At 47.5% G+C, this 24,271-nt stretch overlaps 1 protein-coding gene across 1 annotated transcript; it reads left to right on the top strand.

The window, feature by feature from the left end:
- The first annotated feature begins 11,089 nt into the window (after positions 1–11,089).
- On the top strand, positions 11,090–24,211 carry LOC149341951 (uncharacterized). The gene is made up of 6 exons (XM_089542048.1): positions 11,090–11,433; positions 13,628–13,852; positions 14,665–14,850; positions 18,640–18,776; positions 22,714–22,869; positions 23,959–24,211. Exons 1-6 carry the CDS (start codon positions 11,242–11,244, stop codon positions 24,059–24,061), a joined length of 999 nt encoding a protein of 332 aa, XP_089398174.1. The 5' UTR covers positions 11,090–11,241; the 3' UTR covers positions 24,062–24,211.
- The last annotated feature ends 60 nt before the right edge of the window (positions 24,212–24,271 follow it).

The raw sequence follows: 24,271 nt of genomic DNA on the forward strand, positions 1-24,271 counted from the left end.
TAGAACGATAACATCGAATATCAAGTCCACCGCAAATCTTCGAAAATCCTGTTTGGCCTCACAATATCAGCGGCTGCACAAGCACTATTTCCTCTTGCGCGCACCGCGAGCATAGGAGGATCGCCGTTCACTCGGCGGCAGCGGAGGTCTGTCTACGTATTCTTCAGCACGCTCAACGACTTCCTCCGGCGCGAGGGCTTCGGGGTAGCCACGCCTACTAAGGTCAGCCGAGTCAGCCTGGGTGTTCGGCACAGCGGCGAGAACCCAGGAGCGAGTTGTTCGGGAAGCGTTCCTGGCTGCCGCCGCCAGCACGGCCCCAGCCCGTGTTGCAACGGCCGCCGGTCGAGGTTGCTGCCTCCTCCCCCCGGCGTCTAGTTCCGCAGACACCCGGCGCGCCTCAAGCAGCGCTCCGGTGATGAAGAGGAAGCAGAACAGCGTCATGCCGATGGCACCGCGCCGGTTGAACGAAGGCACCATCTCCTCCAGGTCCTCTGAGAGGAGGAAGAACGTCCACTCGCCGAGCATGGCTTCCAGTCTCCCTCTTCCACTTCTTCTTCCTGTCGCTGCTTCCATTCGCCCAGAGCACGGCGATAGCCAAGGCTGCAGAAAATGGGTGAATAAAAACGATGTCAGTATTCATTTCATTTTATTTTATTTCCAGAAAAAATTATGTTGGGACACCTGAGCTAAAAGCTGCTTTTGTCAGCTTGACGAGGCCCAGGACCCACCATATTACAAGGCAGGGCAATTCGCATAAATATTGAAAACAGAAAAATAAATTAACTTTAAACTATAAATACTTAAACACACAGCACGGACAGACGTGTAAAATGTGGTTACAAGTAGAACGTCTATAGAGTTTTGCAGTAATGTAAAACTGAAAATGAAACGTGTATATGGATGATTTTAAACACATTCAAAATCGAAATAAATAACTTGAGTCCAACACGAGGTAGAAAAACAGTGCAAAAGAAAACAACAAAAAGTTTATAGACTGTGGTTACAATGGTTGTTTGGTGAAAAAAATATAAAGATAAATATTTGGAACAATGGAAAACGGTTATTCATGGTTATTCACCAGAACATCTATACGGATAAAAAATACTGTCGCAACTGGTTAAGGCTGGGATCGGTAAATTGCGAATGTTTATTTAAAATTAACGGGAGGTTGTGCTTAAGAGACTGTAGTTTGTAATTGGTGCGGAAACGGGGAATTTGCCATAAATCAGTGCTGCGTGTAAGTGCATTATTGCAGCTATATTGAATTCAAGGAATGCGATTGTAGAAATAAATTGTCTGAAAGTGCCTAATGAAACATAAAATGAGCGCAACATGCGAAATTCATACATATTTTGTATGGGGACGATATTGCACTGAGGGAAATATTGTTCAGTAGGAGAAAATTAGTCAATGTTAGCTATGTTGCGCACAGTCTTTTTTTGTAACATGGGGATCTTTTTCAGGTTCCCTTTAGTAGTTGTTAGCCACACTAAATTGCAATAATTAATATTAATTAATTAATAATGATTAATATATGACGAGAACAGGGCGTGGTATATTTGAAGTTTAATATGAATTGGGAGAAAACAGTGGCATCGCGATAAGGCGCCGGCTGTACTGCAAAGTTTTGAGCATATGTTGTCAATGTGTGAATCCCACGTTAATGTTTCTGAAAAGGTCACTCCTAGAATTTTATGTTCCTTAACAATAGCAATTTCTTCCCCTTCGTACTGAACAACATATTGCAGGTTCACTATTTTTTTTTCGCGGCCGAAAAATAATTATTTTTTGTTTTTGTCGGATTAATCTTTAGTCTGTTACACTGTGACCACAAAACAAATTTTCCGAGCAGGTCATTACACCATATTACAAGTTTATTTTCATCAGGGCCTGATAATATAATGTTACTGTCATCGGCATAAATAATAAATTGAGCCTTTGAATCAATGGCTACAATGTCATTAATATATACATTAAAGAGAAATGGTCCTGTAATACTGCGCTGTGGCACTCCGGCTTTAATGGGTAGAAAAGAGGACGGCTGATTAGTAACATGCACACACTGGCTTCTGTCGCGTAAATAAGATCGGATGAAATTAAGGGGCGTTTCTCGTAATTCGTGCAGATGTAATTTGTGTAAAAGAATGTCATGGCTGAGGGAGTTAAACACCTTAGAAAAGTCAATGAATAGGCCGAGAGTGAAATGCTTACCTTCTACATTTTCCAGGATGTTTTCTTTCAGTGTTAAGAATGCATTTTCAGTAGATCTCCCCTTTCTAAATCCATACTGCGCGTCAGAAAAAAGCTTCATCTTATCAAAAAATCTCAATCTAGATGACAATATTTTTTCTAGCCCTTTCGAAAACACCGGTATTACTGATACTGGCCTGTCATTCTTAACATCATTTCGGTCGTCACCTTTGTGTGTGACTGTTATCTTGATTTTTTTATTTGCATAGGAAACTCACCATCCTCAATGATCAAATTAAAAATGTATGTGAGAACAGGAACAATGAACTGTAAAACATGCTTTATCAGTTCTATTTGCAAATTATTAATGTCGAGAGCTTTGCTATTGTTAAGTTGCATAAATGTTCTGATACTTCTTCCGCGGTTACTGGGTGACAAACAAAACTGTTAACTGGGCTATTGACTGAAGGTGCTGTAAATAGCATCTGACGTGATGCTATCGACAAATGCCTTATTGAAGTGATCAGTCAGTTCTTGGCCAGAAAATTCACGATTATTGAATAATATCTTATCAGGCGCGCCAAGAAACATTGCTTAAAGTAGTCAGTATTTTCACGTCGAAGTTCACTGTTTAACTTATTTCGAAAAGCTTTGAAATCTTTGAACGCATTCAGTGTGCGCGCATTAAAAAATGCGTGATACAGATTGTTTTTCTTTCTTATCATGGCTAAGTGAACAGGAGTCGCCCATGGCTTTTTTTATCTTTTTTGATTGGTGAAATGTTCTGAAGAGAAAGTGCGCGCAGTATGTTTTTATAAACGTTTGAAAGAAACCTGTGGATGCATCGTTCGAATTTCGCTTCCTAAATATAAACTACCAGTCATGTGTTCTAATGTCCTGCTCGAAATATTTAAGTGCTTCGTCTGAAATGTGTTGGAAAGTAAAAGCGCCGGGACGATTTTTGTTCGACATTTTGGGTGAACGGTAAAACATGAAAACAGGGCAATTGTCACTTATATCTGCAGTGATCGTACCAGCGACGGACACAGCTGTTTCAATATTTGTGATTAACAGATCAAGAGCGGAGAATGTGGACACTGTGACACGGGTTGGCGTTGTGATCACATTCGTGAAACCGGTTCAAGTGAGTCTTGTCACAAAATCATAGGTACTGGCGTCAGCGTCTAGCATGTTCACATATCTAAAAGACATTGGGCATCTCGATAAGCTCTAAATTCACTTGCACGTTACCTTCATGCATTCTTCATGCAGTGAACTTCGTCAGCCCATTTGACGGACTATGCACTCCATCATTCCATAGGTTACATCAATACTCGCCATTGCATCCTTAGTACACATTTCATGGCCGCATTTTATCTTCGTTTTTTTTTTACCTATTCCACTCTGCTCTCCTTCTGTCTTTATCTCCCAAATTCCCCTCCCTACGCAGAGTAGCATGCCAGCGATTTTTAAACGCCGGCTAAATTCTCTGCTCTTCATTAAAGAGTCTCTCTCTCTCACACACATTATAATCACCGCCACAAATTAACCGATGTAAGGTGGGATTTGTTCGGAGAAGCTTCACAACGGGAGCAGGGCTAACAGCAGTCCGAAGTCCGAAGTCCGCTGCTCGACAGGAGCGTGCACCAGGCGATGGCAATGCGGCTCGCGCGTATGCCCGTCGTCTTCCTTACACTGAATATTCCACGAATATTCCAAAAACTTCTAAAAAAAATCAATAAACCCTCCATACCTGCCACGGTGGGGGGGGGGGGGGGGGGGGACATTAAAACAACGGCCAGATTTCGAAGTTATGCTTAAGTGTTAAAGTTCCATACTCATTCGTAATCAGGCAGTATGCAGGTACAGACCCATAATCTCAGGAGTCAATACTATAGATTGCTACGCCACCTCCACGGCGGCCATTACTATTAATGACGAAGCTTTTGTAACCACCAAGGTAAAACCTGTCGCCGCTGTCATAGTACCAAGTTTCGGTAATCATTATAATGTTTATTTAAATGAAAACTGGCTCAATATTTATAGCGGAGCGTGCATTGAATTGTCATACTGAATTTTCTGATGGGAGAGGAGATCGAACACAGTGTGGAAAAACAAAATCGAGGTAATTCATTTCAGAGAAGGCAAAGATGTACGCCTAGTGTGCTCAGCTGTCGGGGGGCAGCGGCGAGACTATCTTAACAAGGTCTTTCTCATTCATTATCTGAATACTTTGTGATGCTTTGGCGAGCGAAAATCTTCCCGTTCTGCGTCCAAACTGACTTCTAGATGTATAGAACTCTACACCATCGCGCAACGAGTGTTGTACGAATGAAACAGCAGGCACACTGTCGCAAAAAAAAAAAAAAAGAACCGCACTGAAGTTTTAAGGTATATTAACTTTTTAGCATTTAGTCCTGCCGAATTCAACTTATTAATCGACCAAGAAGCATTACTTCTACTTACGAAACCGTATTCATGTTATCATCACTGATCCTACAACCAGCTTCAACCATGCAGCTTCTCAAAAATACGGTTTTTCGAAGCAGTAACTAAACAGAGTTACTAAACAGAGTTGATAACTTCTTCATTTTTGTTACCACCCTACGCGTGGACAAAGCCCGGTGTGAGCTATGTTCTGGACTGTAAAATACCTTAAGGCCTCCTGTGCATTCCGACTTGGTGTTAGCACATAGGGTCCCTGTTCCCTGCTACATTGTATCGGGGCACCCTGAACACGCATGTTTATGCAGTCGATAGGGCTTTCGAGTGGAAGCGTTTAATTTTCGCTGCGAATTTTTTCCCCAATAAAATTTAAGCAATCCAGCTCAAGACCTCGTCGCCTTCGGAAAAGGTTAACAACATTTTATTCATTCTGCCCGGTAACACGCATACAAGCTCATACATATTCCCGAGCGTATCCAGTAACAAATTTCTTGATATCATTTTGTGGGCTCTCAGCGAGGTTTATGAGAGAAGTCGGCGTATATCTTCTCCTCTAGGCTGTCTTTGGCGGAGTTGCCTGGGCATTTTCGGTGCGACAGCATAAAAGCCTCAGTGGAAGAAAATGTGTCGTCGGTCATAAATTTCGCCCATTGGCTGGAGGAAAGTCATGTCGCCAGACCCAATTATTGTCATTCATCATCATCATCATCAAAACTTCTATTTCCACCGAAATGAAACTCCTTTTTGGACCCGACCCCCCCCCCCCCCCCCCCCCCCCCCCCCCCGGCACGCAGGCCTCGCAAACAGGTCTGGTGAAGATACATTGTCGCTTCACGGCTTCAGCCGCCAGGCGGATGGCCTGTTGCTGTTGAACGAGGTCCTCGCTCCGCAGCAAGGTCTCCCAGGCTTCTCTATCTTCTGCCTTTTTGCTCAGCGCCCGGGCTGCCAGCACATTCCCATACTACGTGGTCGAGAGTGTCCCTCTCCCTGCACGTTGTGCAAATTGCTCTTTCTCCTCTTTCGAGATTGTTATGTATACCCAGAAGGGGCTTATATAACTTCCCACTTGTAATCTTCTTCACGCAATTGCCTCCTCGTTTCCGAGGGAACGGTTGGGCGGCGGATGGACCCTCCTCGAAGCCGCTACCGTTGGTATTCCTGCCCCGTCGACCACCGCGGATGCAGCCGCTCCGTGCTGTCCGCGCGCCACGTCTACATAAGCCACCAGGTCTGCCAGTCGCTCCCTCATCTTCCTCTCGTAGGCCTTATCTCTGTGTTCTCGCCTTTCCTTGTTATACACGGGGTGCATGTTCCGCGGCATAGGCGGGACGCATATATTGGCTCTGATTCATGCCGGGATGTTTACCATCTTGTGCGTGCTATGCATAGGCTTGTGCGATGGCTATGCATAGTTGTAGCTTCTAGTCTGGTGATGTGACTGCCCTCCAACCAATCATTGCCGTTGGCTGGAAGGCAGTGGCATCACCAGACCGGATGCTACAACTATACATAGGCGTCGCCACCTCCAGACAGGGTACAGCCCTAACTACCTCCAAGATGACCGCAAGGAATGTCTTATTGTGTGCAGAAGACGCCTAGGGGTCCGCAGAAACCTCCATGCATGAGTGACACAAAACTAAATCTAAAGCCATCATCATCATCAGCCTGACTACATCCACTGTCGGGCAAAGACCTTTTTCATGTATCTCCAATTAACCCTGTCCTTTGCAAATTAAAGCCATCGCATCCCCACAAACTTCTTAATCTCATCCGCCCACCTTTCTGCCGCCCCTTGCTGCGCTTGCGTTGTCTTGGGATCCAGTCCGTTACCTTTAAGGACGAGCGGTTTTTCTTCCTCATGATTTCGACTTTCGTGTCATTAACTCGCTTTTGTGCCCTCACCCACTATGCCCGCTTTCGGTGTCTTAACGTTGCACCTATGACTTTTTCTTTCCTTAGCTCGCTGCGTTGTTGAACCCTTTTCGTATTTATGAGTCCCTGCGAATTTTTGTTTTGCCTTTGTGTGAAATGCAAGCACCCGCTGAGCGACTCTGTTGAAGAAAGAAGTTATTGGCTTCTTTCTGATCATGGTTCTGCCCAAAAATTAGTTAATCTTGCAGCCTACAAATCATCTTTGCGCGCCTCCTTTACATCTGATGTTTGTTCCAACGGAAACGACAGGGCTCAGCGAGTGTTTCATTCCGTTTTGAAGGCTACGGAGAGTTCACAGTTCATTTTGTGGTCTTCTGTTAGTAATAAATCACCATCCCCATGGTGGAACGCTGCGTGTGAGACAGCCTTCCGCCGTAGGAAAGCAGCATGGAAGAGCCTTTCGCATAACCAGAGCCCTGCTAATTGGATCAACTATAAATTTTTCTCGGCCTCGATTAAAAGAACAATAGCAAATGCAAAGGCTGACTACAATCAAAATTTGAACACATATTTGTCAGCCCAAAGCAATAGGCAGGCTTTGTACCATTTTATGGAACGGAATGTCCACTCCTCAGCCATGCAGTCAACAAGCTCGGTCGTGCTTTCTCCACATGAGGCGAAAGATGAGTTAAAGCGAATCGCACAAGGGCTCGCATTACGTTTTCAGGAGCAGCGCAGAGTGCCCCTGTTTGACCCCTTCCCCTGCTCAGACTATGTGGTGGTTGGCAAATCAGAACTACTAACTGTAATTTCTTCGATGCGACCTTCGGCTCCGGGTTCGGATGGTGTTACGGTATGCTGCAAATCCTAGCTCATGAGTCCACTCAGGACCTCCTCGATCTGGTCAACGCTTCATTGGAAGCTGCATGGCTGCCGCACTTCGGGAAGGTGGCGAAAATAGTATTACTCTTGAAATATTCAAAGAAAGGATTTCATCTTGATAACAATCGGCCGATAGCTCTAACATCCAATTTGGTAAAGCTCGTGGAAAGAATTGTGCAATGCCGCCCATCAAAGCATGTTTCAGAAATCAACGCATTGTGTCCAGCTCAGATTGGCTTTCGCCGTGGATGCTCAATATGGTCTGCCCATGTTGATTTAGAAAGCAGAATCCGCCTTGCTATGCGAAACAACGAAGTATCAGCGTTAGTGACGCTTGACATTGCTAAAGCATACGACAGTGATGAACATTCCATCCTTCTCACGAAATTGTCATTACTACACCCGTCGTACCACGTTTATGCGTGGATCCGTGAATTTTTAGCTGGACGGCAGTTTTTTGGACTGACGGCTCCTTTCTTTCAGACACCTATCCCCAGACCAGAGGTGCGCCAAAAGGTTTTGTGCTTTCGCCTCTTCTTTTAAATATTCTGATGTGTGACATTCCCATCCACCCTGACTTTTATGTTTATGCAGCTACATAGCCTTCTTTGCCTCGGCAACAGACATTCATGCCCTGTATCGTTGTCTTCAGGCTTACCTCAATGCACTCGAGGTTTGGATTATTAGCATTAATCTGGTGTTAAATCTGCATAAAAGCAGTGTGTTGCTTTTTAAGTCCAACATGCCTTTATACAGGGCGTGCCAGCTAACTTGGACCAACGTTTATAAAAAAATAAGCGTTCTTCAGAACTGAAATCGCGTGGATGTTGTTAGGGTTTATCTAAAGTTACAGTAGCATTTTTCGCTTCTTCTATTTGATTAATTAGTCGAGATAAATAAATTAACTTTCTAAATATAGCTTGAAACGTTCAGACGTCAATAGGAAAGTTGTGGAGCTCCAGAAATATTGTCCTACCCAGGCACTTCCAACGAGGTAGACTTAGCGTGGTAGTTTTTATTTGGGAAAAACGAAAGCCCGCGGAGTTTAAAAAATACCACGTAACAGAGCGCTCCGCGCGTTCGAATTCGCCGCGATTACAGCGCTCTCGTCCGTGCTCTGTAAAAAGCATAAATCGCTTCGCGCCTTTCGTGCTGCCCAAGACAGGGCTTCGCGTTGTGCTTGGTTCCAAGATAAGCGAATGTAGGCACGGGCGGCAGTTGAAAGAAAGCGCAGCTCTCGTTTCTGCGACGATAATTGCGCTCTCACGTTAGCAGAATGCATGCGGAGGAACAATGACAATCTCATGAGTTCGAACTTGAGAGCAAGATCCTAACAAGCAAAGCTGCATATAATAAGATTGATAATGTCGTGTGAATCACGACGAAAAACAGAAGCCGCGCTTTCTTTCAACTGCCGCCCGAACCCACTGGCGCTTATCTTGGAACCAAGGCGAAGCCCTGTCTTGGGCAGCACAAAAGGCGCGAAGCGAGTTATGCTTTTACAAAGCACGGATGAGAGCGCTGTAATCGCGGCGCATTCGGGCGCACGGAGCACGCTGTCACGTGGTATTTTGTTAAATTCCGCGGGCTTTCGTTTTCCCCGAATAAAAACGGCCACGCTAAGTCAATCTCGTTGGAAGTCCCTGGTTTTGGCAATATTTGTGGAGCTCCACAACTTTCCGATTGACGTCTGAACGTTTCAAGCTATATTTAAAAAGTTAATTTATTTACCTCGACCAATTATTCAAATAGGAGGAATGAAAAAATTGGTACTGTAACTTTAGATAAACCCTAACAACATCCACGCAATTTCAGTTCTGAAGACTGCTTAGTTTTTTTATAAATCTTGGTCCAAGTTAGCTGAGACACCCTGTATATATCGTTACAATATCGCACGGACAACATGCCGCAGGTAGAATCCTTGCGGTATCTAGGCGTAATTTATGATGCTAGTATGCACTGGCGGCCTCACATCAAGAATAACGTTGAGAAAGGAGAGCGTGCACTCGGTCGGCTACTTCGAATAATCAATAGGAAATTTGGCATGCGCCGGGACATGCTCCTACTCCTTTAAAAAGCCTATGTCAGACCCATTTTGAAATTAGGCTGCATACTCTTTTCTGAGTTCACCAATTACAAGCTTCGTCCGTTGCTGCTGTTAGAAAGGCGCGCACTGCGCCTCTGCCTTGGTCTCCCTCAGTCAGTTTTCACCGCAGTTCTGTACCTGGAGGCACGTATTCCCGACCTTAACTCTCGTTTTCAGCTATTAACTGTCAGGAATTTCTTACGAGCATTTGAGCGTGATTCTGGTGTGGCTGCACCCATTTCTATTTCCCACCCGGCTCTTTTTTAGTCATCATTGGCCAAGGTTCCGCCTCCCTCAAGTCGTTTTTACTCAAAACCTTTTGTCGATCATGTAGATTTCAGTATAGTGCGCAGAGTAGGTTCTGCAACGTCCCTTGTGGATATTGCTATTGATTATATTTTACCACCTAATGCAAAGCATCTGCCGTCCAGGGCACTAATTAGTCTCCTCTCAGAACACCTTGACACTTTCCCCCACCACAGTGTGATTGCTACAGATGCTTCCGGGGCTGGCCAGAAGGCAGCGATTGGCATTTTTTCTGAGGCTCTCTCTTGGAGTTATTCGCTTCGAGTCCCGGGTTACATTCCCATATTTCTAGCGGAGTGTATGGTTCTTGGGCTGGCAGCTTTGAAGATTCCGCCCAATGTCTCCCAGGTGATATTCCTTTCTGATTGCCGCTCTGTTTTGTTGGCGCTGGAGTCCAAACGGGACGATCTCTTGAGCCGCTCATTAAAGTCTTTCATTCCTGGATGGGTGAAAAAGGTGCGCTTCGTTTGGATCCCAGGTCACTGCGGTATTTTTCAAAATGATGCAGCAGACTTCTTAGCAAAATCAGCTCTCAATGCACCGGTCGCCTGTAGCGTCCCTAATCGCATCCTTTTCGGAATGTCTCGCTTTCAGCGCTTTCAGTATATTACCACTCTGTGCAACGATCCCTTGCTCTCTACCGGTGACTAACATCCTCTCACGTACCAATGGAAGGTTCGTGAATGTAAATCCCGGCAGTGCGAGGTAGCGATGACACTCATGCGGTGCAGAATCCCCCGCTTATGCAGATGATGGTTCAGTACCTCAAACCTTTGCGCGACTTGTGGAAAGATGGAAACATTGGAGCATTTCCTACTCTATTGCCGGAGGTTCTCACTTCAGAGAAAGACATATCTAGAATTTCCAATTACTCGAATAGGACTCATTTTGTCGGTTCCGCTTCTTCTCTCCTTCGGTGCTAGCGCCAGAGGTTACGCATTGCATCAAGTTTGCAATTTCCTCCACAATTACATAATTGCTACCGGCAGGTTCTCTTGCTAATGGCATCCGTAATATCCGCATTGCAAAATCATTCAGCAACTTTTCTTGTATTATGTTCTCTAATCATTACGACCGTTCATTTTTACCAATTCATTTTTTTATTATTTTTTAATCTATAATTCCATCTTTAATCCCTCTGAATTCTTGCCCAAAGTTAAATCATTAGCTTGGCAACCAAAGTTAATCCATTAGCTTGGCACCAATTTACCTTCTTTGGTCTCTGCTCACTGAACCCTGGCCAATCACCCGTCGTGGGTATGTGTCATGCCACCAAGGCAACAACAACATTAAGCCTGAGGACATCATCATCATCAAGGATATTTCGCGTTCTTGTCCGCTCGTGGTCGGTTCGCTTGAGCCCGGCAGGCTGCACGAGCTCTGCAACAGAGGCAGCAGCGCGTACGCATTTGCTTCACCGAGCCCCGATCGAGCAACCTTCGAGGACTAGGGCTTGCAGGATGTCTCCGTTGCATAGGCTGAGCTCCAGCTCCATCAAGAAGGGCACCGGCATCGAGTCCAAGGAGGAACCTTCGACTACCGGCGCTAACCGAAGCCTACTCAACCCCTTGAGGATTGGCTGCCTGCTCTTGGTCCTCAGCGCACTGTCCGTGGCGTTGTACCTGGTGACGATGCCACCTCGGACCGAAGAGGTGCGTGGTGAACAATATTGATTCCAGACAGCGAGAGAGATGCGTGGAAGGTACCTTGGTCATTTGACAGCTTAGACGCATATTGTTATGTGCGGAGTGTTTAATAGAACGGGACGCCTGAGGTCAGCTTGGTTGCGCTTGCCGAGCCCGAACGCAGGGTGTACGTGGATCAACAGTATGTTTGCAACAGCCGCGGTAGTTATCTGCGGGAGAACCGCTAGGATAAGGCTGCAAGGAAGCATGCCCTTATGCTGTTAGACGGATGCAAAGAGGCGTAATTGTTTCATGCAATTTAATTTTAATGATATGGTACTTTTCAAAGCAGCCACCGCATGCATTAGTGTCTATAGCGTACAGACGTTCAGGGCAAAGACGAGAGATCGAACTGCGCCGGCGCTGCGGCCACATTTCTGTGGAGCTGAAGCGCAAAAACTGCCGTGTGCTCCACTGTCAGTGCGCTGACTTGATGTATTTTATAAATTAATCCGGCGTCCTCCACTGCGGCGTCTCTCTTTGCCCTTGTGCAGCCTCACAGTATGGCACAGTATGGCGCAGTATGCCATACTTTTTTCAAAGTCACCAACTTGTGATGCACTCTAATTTGTCGAACAGCCTCCGCGACGCAACGAGAAATGACTCCTGATATCGTTTGTCACGACGGCAAACCACGGAGGCTGATCTCCGCATATCGGGTATATGAGGCTAATTCTGGCTATCCGTCTCCGCCTAAGTTGGTTAAGCAGGCGCATAGATCGTGTAAGGCATGAAGTGCGAAACCGGTTATAACGACTTGAAAATTTGTTCAAGTCAAAAGATGTCTTAATAAAGAACTACTAGCTTGCACTTCTGGCCGGGTCTATGGCTTCAGTAACGCAGGTATACCTGTAATTGGCCTATCTGGTGCTGGTCTGGGTTGATTGATGTCGCTTATTATCTGCAGGCGCAAAGTATGGAGCGATGAGCGTTGGGTTGATCTCGGTATTTCCATATCTTGTGATCTGTATATTTGCAAGCAAGCCACCACGGTGGCTCAGTGGTTATGGCGCTGGGCTGCTCGCCCGTAAGACGCGGGTTCGATCCCGGGCGCGGCGGTCGAATTCCGGCCTGTGTACTGTGCGATGTCAGTGCACGTTAAAGAACCCAATATGGTCGAAATTTCCGACATTTCACTACAGCCTCACTCATTTTATTTCGGAATACTGTCAATCCCTTCTTGGGATTTTTACCGGAGAGGGCAAAACATACAAATACAGGTTCAGTGCTAATTTTTTTTTTTTTTAAGAGTAGAAAATAAAGGCAAAACATGCAATACAAATGGCAATAATAAATAAAGCAATCGTGTCATCAAACTGATGATGGCACTTCAGTACAATAAATACACTGAGAAGAGTACTGTAATACAAGAATACGAGCAAGGTTATGATGAGAGGAATGGGTCGCTATATGGGAGTCGCTATGGGACCTTGGATCCCCATAAACCTTTGAGACTGAAATGGCAATAGCGCTACAGCAAGACGTACACAAAAAAGACTGACGCAGGACATGCGCTAACTAAAGTCAGTGTATGTCCTGCGTCAGTCTTTTTTATGTACCTCTTGCTGTAGCGCTATTGCCATTTCAGTGTCAAATAATGCACCATCCAGCCCAAATTGACGTTCTTCTAAAGCCCCATAAACCGTATATCTGCAAGCAAAAAAGATTTCCACAGACTATATGAAAGAAGCTAGCAGTCACTGGAACGCAAGAGCACAGGGGAATGTTTTTTTTTTTTCATTTGTGCTGTTAATGGCAAATCAGTGTTGTGTTTGCTTTGTGAATAAGAGATAATTTATTAGAAGGCAGAAGAAAAGCCACAGACCGCCGGTGGGATCCGAACGCACGACTTTCGAAGTTTGCGAGCGGTGCTGTATCATCTGAGCTGCGGCGGCTGCCGCCAAATGTTCACTTTCTAGGATATAGTATATGTTGTATGTAGCCTAACCTTGCGACTGTTCACCAGCGTCATTCTCGTCCATGGCGCGGACGTCCTCAACTACCACGAGCGACACGTGGAACGCGGTCGAATGGGGAGGGCGGGAGCTGTGCGCGAACTCTCGTATGCTACCTGCACCGTCAAGACCGCCATATCTCTCGTGTATCTGTTGAGCAGAGAAGAGTGGGGAAATGAAGGCAGCGCCGTCTTTCTTGGTCGCAGGAGCCTGCCGTGGCCACTCTGGTTGACGACGAGGACGATGCGGCTCGCCAGGTGAGCGTCAAGCCCCTGGCACGCATCCTGCTGCCCACCGAGCGCATTCAGACGGAGGCTGACATGCGTGCTTCAACCCTACCCGATGCTACGACGGTGGACTACAGTGATTCGGACGCGCCCAACAACGTCACTGGCCAGATGGACGCTCCGCAGGCTATACCTCCGGATGAGGTGCGAAGCTGTTCACCGCCCTGAACGTTTTCATTGCGAAAGCAATACTACGCCAGGCCTAACCGCTCGTCGCGTGGTCCGTGGACCCCCCTGCTCCTCGAGGAGCCGCCGCCGCGCCTAAACAGATGGTGCGACGGCAGCCTCTCCGTTTCTATGGCGACGTGTCACGTTTGCTGGCTCTCTCCTCCGACGTTACGCGCGCGCGCGCGCGCGGCATTGCTACGTCTAACCATTCTGACATGCCCATCGTCTTGTTGTTGGTGCCATCCTTCTGGTTCGCGGTAAGTATGATCGCTCGGTGCCTCGGGTCGCGTCACGGACTAGACGAAGCTGGCAGTAGCCAGCGATGGTCGGAGTGCTCGCGCTATGCCAGCAGCCATTATATCATCTCATTGCCATCCCTCGTTATGTCGTGTGCTTAGGCTGGCCGCCACGTAACAATATCCACGCAGCGAGTTTTACCGCCGTTCTAAAATGCGGTAAAGAACGATTGAGGCCTGCTTCTTTGTTTGCCAGAACCAAAACGGCTATGAAGACGAATCACATAACGCAGGACCGCGTTATCCGATTTCATGTGCCCCGCAAGTATTGGTCTGAAGCCGACCGCTGCACACCATGGGCAAGGGCTATCTGAGTGTGTGCGGGAAGGCATGTTCTTTCGCGCTAACCACTTGCTAAGCAGTCATTCGATCAGACGGTCGCTAAATTAGTGTCATAGGTGAAAGCTGCTAATGTGATCAGGAATAAAAGAGTATTTTAGGAGGCAAAGCTTAGAGCCCATTTTTAGTGGCTCTCCGCGTTTGCACTTACAGCCAAGCGGTCCATGCGTTGCAAAGGCGCAGTTTGCGGCGTGCACCCCAGACAGCCGTCATGAGTTCTTCTTCGACTCTGAGAGCCAGCAGTGCCGATCCAAAACATGGGAGCTGCCGCCGCCCTGCCCGGCTGGAGTGAACCGGTTCAAGTCCTTCCGGGAATGCAGGCTCGCTTGCATGGACCAGGTAGGAATGTAGTGTAGCGATCGCGGAATGAATTGGTTGTACTCATTGTCAAATGGATTTGCTAAGAGAGCGAGTACGGTGCTTAGTTGGTTGTGCATGACGCTTATTACGCGCTAAAGCTTTACGGTGGAACGCGTAATAGGCATCAAATGTATATGGTCCGCCCTCCCCCCCCCCCCCCCCCCCCCCAAACAAAAAAAAAATAGGTCTCCCTCCATACATCTCCATTTCAACCACAACACACTGCAGCCACACGTCATACACCACAGCGGCTTGTGCAGTCTTGTAAATAGGCGCTCCACTCACGGTGTTGAGCAAACAGCCAACAGCGGTTCCAGAGGACGGGCTAATCGCCTGCAGGCAGGGCCATATTTTACAGACATATTTACTTATTTTGCTAAATGGGCAGCAGCATCAGCTTCATGCGCAATCCCTTTTTTTGCGTGTTTGTGCAGCGGAAATATCAGCTACGTTTTGATCGTGTTTTGGCGGTTGTGTATTAAAGCCTGCACAATTATTTTACCAATATCATACGACATAGGGTCATTATATCGATGCCGTGGAGCAGGCCAAAGGCACAGAATTTCTTACTGGAGCAGATCACGGAAAAACCAGCAGAAATAAACGCATTCCTTAAAAGGAGTACACAGGAGGACGCTGGAAACACAAGTGAAGTTTACTCGGTAGAAGTTGTCACAACAGAGAAGGATGCACATGTGCGTAAGCAACAACGCCTACAAAACGTAACAAAACAAACAACAAAGGGGCATGTTATCTTTCACGTGACAAACTATGTCCCGTTCATGAAATGGAATTCTTTTGAAGTAAACCGGATCGAGCTGCCGGCGAGGCATCCAGTGGCTGACTCATTCAGTGACTGATTCAGTGAAAACGTTGACACCGCATCGCGTGGCAACCTTTTTAAGAGAGTCTGGTTGCCTTTTCTGCTCCCACGAAACTGTCTTCACTGTGTGCCGTATCTCGGCCAATAAGAGCACACAGAATAAAAGCAATATCAAGCACCAGAGTATGTTCACAAAATGTGCTACCAATGTTGTTTACGCTCTCCCTAGGTCATATGGAAAGGTCTAGATCAGCCAGACTGGCCAATGTATGAACGATCGCTTAGACAGCACCGAACCTCCCTGCAACCGGATAAGACAGCCGATCTGCCTAAACATTTCAACCATTTTTAAGACTGCAACCCCCTCTTCAGTGATGTGAGGATCATCGATCGGAGAAAAACAGACCGAGAAATCCTGGAAGATTTTAAAATCGAGAAGTTAGGCACTGCATGCGTCAGTGGTAGCTCGGTCCGGTTTACCTCAAGAGAATTTCCATTTCATGAACGGGACATAGTTTGTCATGGGCAGGGTAACACACCTGCACTATCAAATGACTGTTTTTTGTTTGTTTTGTTATCTTTTGTAGGCGTTGTCGCTTACGCCCAGTGTGTATCCAGCTCCGTTGTGACAACTTTCACCGAGCAAAATTCAGTTGTTTCCAGCGTCATCCAGCCTACTCCTTATTGTGAATGCGTGGCGGTGGTGGTGAAAACATTTAAGAAGGGACAGGAGATATGTTTGGATCAGCCCGTAAGAGACCGGTCCTTACAAGCACTAGGTGGAGGTCGCTAGTATGGGACCCCAGTGGCGGTGGCTGCCGCCCGGGCGCGCCCGACTAAGGCTTGTTGGGCCTGTAAGTCGTGGCAGCCGAGCAGGGTCGCCTCCCAGTCCTCCCGGGTTGGGTTGGGGATGGGGGAAATGGCCGGATTGGAGGGGCAAGACCACACCATGTGATAGGTGTCAGAAGACACCGCACTGCAGTGCGGGCAGTTGCCGCTAAAGGAGGGGTCAAAATGTTTTAATGCTGCCGGGCACAGCAATGTGTTGGTGAGAAGGCGGAGAAGGAGCCGCTAATCCGCCTTCTTGAGGCCTTTACAAGAGCTAGGGTAAAGGCGATGACTCTCTTGACAGTAGGTTGTAATATCTTTGAACGTATAGACCGGATTAAAATCGGGTTCCTGATCGGGGGGGGGGGGGGGGGGGAGAAGAAAACAGCCCGGTGAGAGAGCGCGTAGGCGGCTGCGTCTGCCGCCTCGTTTCCTGCCAACCCCTGATGAGCAGGGGCCCATATAAGGTAGCGGTGTGCGGGGTCCGTACCCCGTATGCAATTTTGGTAGATTCGATAGGCTAGGAATGGAGTGCAGCCTTGTTTAAGACGTTCCGACAGGCCCCTCACTAGTCGGTGATTATGTGTTTTGAATCCGAATGTGAGGCCGCGAGAGCAATCGCGACCTCTTCTGCTTGTTACACTGCGGGCTCTGAAGTCGATTTCTGCTGGTTTTTCCGTGATCATGCGCCACCAAGCTACGCTTCATTACTGGAGCAGCACTTATACTGCAAACCCTTGCCGCACAGTCACGCTACACATGTGACCTCTCGTCTTCTCCCCTCTAGCTGTTTCTGGCAGTCTGTCCTCTGTAGCGCCCGCCGCATTCCAGACCAGCGCCTTCGCAGGCATAACGAGGTCAATAATTTTGAAGACAGACATGATGTCTTTGGCACTAGTGGACGGAATGAGTTCTTGTAACCATGGTTGTGAGCAACGCATAGGCCTCATGTATGCAGTCCTTCACATGTTCTACTGTAGTCCGTTTACACATTTGTTTCCACTTTGCGTGCCAGTGGTCATTTTCACAGTACTATTTCTGGGCGTCACAGGAATGGCCAACTGAAAGATAAGTTAGTCTTGTGCAGGCTACAGAAAGCAGCAACTGACTGCGATTACAATGCCTTCATCTGAAATGTAACCGATTGCAGTGGCTCATGAAAAACCCATGAAAAGTACCTGAATAATTACAAGGAAGTAATCGATTATTACGACTTTTTATCCATCTTTTATTTGCATGAAACATTATACACGGACGTCGATGAGCACGTGTGGCTTGATTGATCTTTTGTCTGTTGCAGCACGCTTGTTCGTAATTCCCCAGAAGTTGTTTTTCTGTTTTCTTGGGCATTTTTCAACGGTTCCTTGTGAACATACAAGAAGCGACATTGAATAGCATGTCGATGTACGCGCCGGAGGAGACGTGCGCTGCATTAACATTCGAAGACCTCCACCTCGATGCTGCGCAAAGCTCCGCGCTTCTCTGTTAGCGCTCGTAGGGGACAAAGCCCCGTGTCACTGAACATAATATTTCGTTTTGACGTCATGGGGAAACGCGAAATGCGCGCAAGACGAGGTCCCTCGGGCTAGCAGAGGGCGACATCTCGCGCTCAGCTTCTCCGCAGCAACTGGTCTAATACAAGAGAATACCGCGCTTCCCCAGCGATTGTCACTGAGTGCAGGCACCCGAATTTATACCACTGGTTACAGCTGTTTTTGGAGGTAAAAAATGTGGCAGATTATTGGTAATCGATTACTCAAAATATATATAGATTACCGAGGACGCTACACTGAAAAGTGACCAATGCATTACAAATTTTAAGAAAATGTAATCAATTAGAATTGATCAGAAAAAAGTAATAAAATACATCAACTCTAACTCATTACGTACAAGTCTAACGATTATCGGCACAAGCGCATGACAGCAAATTCGCCGCGCCGCATGTCGCAGGGCTTACGTCTCCATGATCCTGTCACGCTTTGTTCTTTCTCGCTTGAACCAAAATGGCACTACGGGACACTCGCACCCACTAGACGCTTTGCGCTGCTAGCATCGTAACAGTGAAACAGCGACACGTACTCATCAAGAGCGGCTTGTTGCTTTATCTCCGTGTTAAGGTACCCGAGCATAGGTGCTCCGTTCAGCCGGTATTCCAGAGGTGCACCGCCGAGGACATCGTGCGACAGTGGTGGTACCTCAAGGAAGGAACTTGCCACTCTTGGAAATTCCCGAATTCGAATTGCGTGTCGCCCAGGTATGTACTGTTACTCTAGGAAAGCTAACGACTAGATCAAAAGAAAGCTCAACCTGAGAACGACAGCAAGCGAACGCCTGATTTAAATGAACAAGACTTCCAGTAGGAAAAGAACGCACGCATAAGGAACTAGTGTAATAAGCATTTGTCATGAGTGTAAAACGTTCTCGACGCCAACGCCAATTTGAGCGCAGCACATCAGTTGTTCCAGCTTTTCGATACACTGAGGCAAAAAATTCGAGCAAGGCCTTTGTACAATTAAAGACAACTTGTTATTTTTCACAGATATTCCTTCATAAAGAAACACTACGCTAACATTTCTTGATTGTCATAAAGAAAGGTTTGTGGTCGGAAAAATAGATAAATATGTACTCGATTTGCTGCACCAATGCTTGGTGCTCAAAGAGGTTTACGCAAGTTTTCGCGAGGTTGTCACAGCCTGGCCAGGCGTTACGAGCGAGAGGAACGGGATGTTCTCCCACATGAGTGGCAAGCAATTCTTGTTTGTTTGTCTTCATATCTACATTAAAGTCCCCACCCACGCTGCCACCCTTGCTAGTGGCAGATAATGGTTGACCGCGAGAGTTCGGCGAGCGCGGCTTCGGCCGCTTATGTTTTTTGAGCAGCGTCCGCTCCGGCGGACGCGGTTGTTGCTGCGACGCGCGTCTTTCCTTTCCTCTCTCTCCTTCCTCTGATCTTTTAACTCTCCTCTATCTGCACGTGGCAGCAGTGGTGGCTTGGCTCGAGTCAGTGGCAGGCCCGTGCAATTTCCTTTTCATCCTTCTCTCAGTCACAACAACAACAACAGTTCGCTCACCGTTGTCAGCGCTAACGCACACAGCCCACATTCTCTCTCATCAACCCCCGTACCCATAAGCGCGATTCAGGCGTCCACTGACCCAGGGAGCCCGTTATGTCCACTTCCTTTCCTTAAAATGATCGGAGTGTAAAACGTTCTCGACGTCAACGCCAAATAACACAATGAACGCCGACGAACTATGGCTTCAACGCCGCGTTTCTGGCACAACGTTGTCAATGCCTGCAGCCCACATCTCTCTCTCATCACCCCACGTGCCTTTAGCGAGATTCAGGCGTCCACTGACCTAGGGAGTCAGTTATATGCTCACTTACTTTCCTTAAAATGAGCGGAGAGTAAAACGTTGTCAACGCCAACTCCAATGAACACAACGAATGCCGTTGTTGTTTAAGACTTTATTTGTGCGCAAATTTAAAAGGGAAGAGTGATGGGATCAGGCAGACGGGAGCCCTTGAGCCCCGGCGGCCTCCGCAGCCCACTTGCATGCCGCCACTTGGACGGCTGAGTCTGAGCTGCGCATCAGTGCCTCCCACTGCTCCATATTTTCAATGTTGCTATGTCGTTTGGGAAGGTTTGAGCAGCGCCACATCATATGCGCGAGGTTGGCTCGCTGAGGGCAGAATTTACATGTACCCGTGTACTTGTCTGGGTAAATGTGCGAGTGTGATTATGGGATGAGAAGGCCTATGGCTTCAGCGCCGCGTTTCTGGCACAACGTTGTCAATGAAACGCATGCCGCGCACATCTGTCGCTACCGCCACGTAGCTTAGAGTATGATTGAGGTGTCCACTGTTTCAAGAGGGCAGTTATGCGTCTTACCTCTGGTTCAGGTGTCCACGGAGATTTGTGACAGGTAGCGCGCCATTTCCTTTCCTCAAAAACCAACTTACCAATTTTGCCCTCTGCTTTCTAAGCTCCCGCTCCATTGGTTTTGCAGCTTAAAGCGCGACTGAGGTGCCCACTCCTGGTTACAACGGACAACGGCGACGGCAACACCACGAAACTCAGAAACGGGCGCCAAAGAGCTGCGCTGTAAAAAAATTCAGGGGGGCACTTTATTGACCTAAAGTGCGGTGAGGCGAAAGCCTTAAGCGCTGTGTTGCTGCTCGTGTCACTGATGTGTTAAGATGTTAAGCTTCGCCTCTGAGAGTGAAACGCGACAGCGTCTTGCAACGCTGCCAGGGAGTCCACAAAGCGCCATGGCCCGTTCGGTTCTACGCCTTGCTGGTCGGTAAATTTGTTTTTGAGGAAAGGAAATGTATCTATCTCGCATACCTCGGTGGACACCTGAACCTCACCGTAACGGGGAGAGAGGAAGATGGAATGAACGAAGACACCGTATTCACTAGACGTGCCTTTGTTCATTCCAAACCATCGAGCTGGCGTGGCGGAGTGGTTAGCATGCTCGTCTCGCACTCCGGAGACCGGGGTTCGATTTCAGAACTCGACCAATTTCCTACTCGATTTTATTTATTCCTCTGGTCTGATTAGAAAGGTTAATTAGGCTAATTGGGTGATTAAGCAATTAACTAAACTCATTCCCGCATACTTGGAGCATCACTATAGGATCCCTTTAAGTGGTTACATGGTTACTAGCCAAAGTACAATTGGCCTATACTCCGTCTCACAAGCTGTTTGCAGCACTACGAAAGGTACAGCTCTCTCGTCCAATCAGGATGGCGCGCACTACATTAGTGTGTTCCTACGCGCCTGTGGTTCGATCCACCTGATGTCCAGGTGGCTTCTTTCTACCTATAGCAGGTGGCGCTTGATGTCTTTTTATTCTTTTTTTGGTTTGTTTTTGCACAGGCGAACGCCCGTTTCAAAGGGACTAGCCCCACTTTTTTTTTGTCGCAACCTGTTCTCATCAGTTCCTCTGTTGTCGCGTCGCAGTAAATTTCAGTAATCGTGTCATGTGCATATAAATTTATTTACTCCAGCGTGCCGAGGCAGCCGAGTGTCGATGGTGGCGAAATGCAAAACAAGCCCATGTGCTGCGCGAGAGGCAACGCACGTTAAACGGTCCGCGTTCAACAACACTCGGCCCGCGTTCAACGTCTCCGTTGTCCACTTGTAAAGCGTTCGCTCGCTCACCTGCGTGAGTTTCGCCGTCCTCTTGATGAGCGCATTTGTACTCCAACTGCCCCCGCACTCGACGCGAAGCGCTTCAAGAACATTTAAAGCCACCTGCTTCGCCTGCTTGGGGAAACAGCGCACTGTCGGTGTAGAGCACACAGGAGACACAACAGACTCGACCGACGCCATGTTGGAAAGTGGCGACGCATCACTACCTCGCAGCAGGCCTCCGCAGAGCTGTGTCCGTACGGGCTTTGTCTGGTAATTTCACCAGTGATTGAAACACTCCCTACAATTTAAATATACCTGTCCAAATCATGTTTTTAGTTGCAATGCTTTTTGTTTTGATTAATAGTCATACACTCCTCAAATATTCGAGGGACTATTTTCTGCGTTTCTGCAGCCCTGATTGGACGAGAGAGCTCTACCTTCCGCAGTGCTGCAAACATCTTGTGAGACGAAGTATAGTTTGAAATTCGCGCATTGTGGCGTCACGACCGTTTCGACCAATTGAAAAGCGTGACATTTATGTCGACAACTCCTGCTTACAACGATGAAGCATTAAAGGCTTCCGCCTTAATATTTATGCCAGTCAGACTATTGCGACAATTCAGTAAAGTAGTGTCGCGCATTTTTGCCTCACGAGCTGCTGCTGCCATCTTTCATACGAAGTGCAACATTGACTTTTCGGACACTCTTGGACACGATTTCAGCATTAACGTTTTTGTTTTGGCACCACTCTTCGTAAGGTTCGGCGACCGTGACGTTCACTGCTTTTAGGGTCTTGTATTTTGTCTCACACCACTATGGCTCAAGGCTGTGCCATATTGGGTTGCTGAGACCGAGACTGAGTGTCTGACGCTGCCCCGGAAGTCGCATTTCAGTTTATGCAAAATGCAAAAACGCCGGACTACTGAGGTTTCAGTAGATCCCATGTGCTAGATATAGCAGGGAGTCCTCCACCAACGAGTGTTCGTAGTCCACAGTGTGGCCTTGGCGCGTATGGAACCTCTAACTGCGCAGAAACTTTCCCACGGCATGCAGGCTGGCGCTGTTCGAGCGCCAAGAGGACTGCCACAACCTGTGCGTGGCCGGAAATCCTGTGGCACGGCACCCGGCCTGCAGTGAGACCCCCGTGGAGCACGTTTGCACGTCTCTTCACATGGTCTATCCTGTGCTGGCCCGACCGGTCCAGAAAAGGTCCGGTTACCCGCTCAATGTTCGCAGACCGTGCGCAGTCGCGGGGATAACTGAACGCAGACATAAAAATATACGGACAATCACCTCTTCCAGCGCAGATGGATGACTACAAACTTAACAGCCGTGTCAAACCCAGGAACAGATGGAAACGCTCCGCTTGTTTCAAATCTTTAGTTTTGAGTCACCTTTGACTTGGGGCCTATGTTCCTTTTACAGAGCTTTAATTTGCGATTGTTTTTAACCTTTCCAATCTTTGGCCCCAGTAATGGAGGCTACCCCTTGCGTGGGTTGTCAGGGCTGATATTCAAAACCGGCCACACATCTCCTCAGAACAAATGGCGTTGCCGTCCGAAGGCCGAATCGCATATGCAACAGATACGAAAACCTTGGTTAGATGAGTTGGCACGCTCAATAGCTTAAATAGCGGCTAGTAGAGAAAATAAGACCGTCATTCATTGAGACCATGCCAAATGCTTAAATATTGCAGTTCTTGTTCCTTGTGCAGGGAAAGTCTTAAATGGGGCATGGCATATTTGCTGTACCTGGTCCTTCCGAACACACGCATTTTCTCTCAGTATGCTATCAGAGATGTGAGAGCATGCTATGCGCATTGATAACTACACGACTGATGTCTCGTAACAGAGCAAGCAGAAGCATGCACGGTTTGTAAACTTAGTCTTATTCAAAAAATTGGAGGCGACACTTAAGAAGCGTTAAGGACGCCATAGCGCTACTGTGTTGATGCCCATACATGTGCAATTGGTCATTCTCTACTCTGCATTTATATATACCTGGGCCACTCCTGCAGCGCAGTGGTGCAGCGGTTAAGCAATGCGCCACTGCCCTGCAATGGCAGGTGCTGCCACCGGTGGGGCTTCCGCGACTCAGGTTGCTATTCCGCAGCAACCTCTCGCGACCATAGTAGGCTATTGAAGTTTCAACAGATGTACGGCGCACTCACGATAAGATATCCAGCTAAAATTGCGCCCTGCTTGCGCTATCTTTAACATGATTTTCGAGAAACGGCATGTACGTTTAGCTTTGACAGCACTGAACAGGTACAGTTTACCGCATCAACTTCCGGTGCAGGATCACCTGCGTCCAGACGGATCCGTCGGAACCGAAGTGCCTGTTGGGTCCAAATAAGTTCTATTCGGAGGAGGCCTGCCGCGAGACCTGCTTGAAGACATGAGGCGCCCGCATCATCCGGTGTCGCCGGCGAAAATTTTGCGCCATAGAGCTTTGAACATACTATTAAACGAGCAGTACTGAAACGCTTTGCTGCGTGCGCTGCAGATTAGATCAAGCACTGGACAGCGGAAGCGAAACACGATCAATGATTTGCAACGAGTGCACGGTGCCATTACGTTCAAGTCGCACATTTCAACCAAGTAGCCAGTCA

Source organism: Amblyomma mixtum, chromosome 5, assembly GCF_055824585.1.
Source record: "Amblyomma mixtum isolate Tamu chromosome 5, ASM5582458v1, whole genome shotgun sequence".
Taxonomy (NCBI): Eukaryota; Metazoa; Arthropoda; class Arachnida; order Ixodida; family Ixodidae; genus Amblyomma; species Amblyomma mixtum.

What these genes read in the sequence shown, in the direction of transcription:
- LOC149341951 (XM_089542048.1), top strand. Translation starts at nt 11,242, where the DNA reads ATGTCTCCGTTGCATAGGCTGAGCTCCAGCTCCATCAAGAAGGGCACC. An exon ending in GGCTCGCTTGCATGGACCAG is followed by an intron (nt 14,851 to 18,639) that starts GTAGGAATGTAG and finishes CTCCGTGTTAAG; the next exon opens with GTACCCGAGCATAGGTGCTC. An exon ending in TCGAATTGCGTGTCGCCCAG is followed by an intron (nt 18,777 to 22,713) that starts GTATGTACTGTT and finishes CACGGCATGCAG; the next exon opens with GCTGGCGCTGTTCGAGCGCC.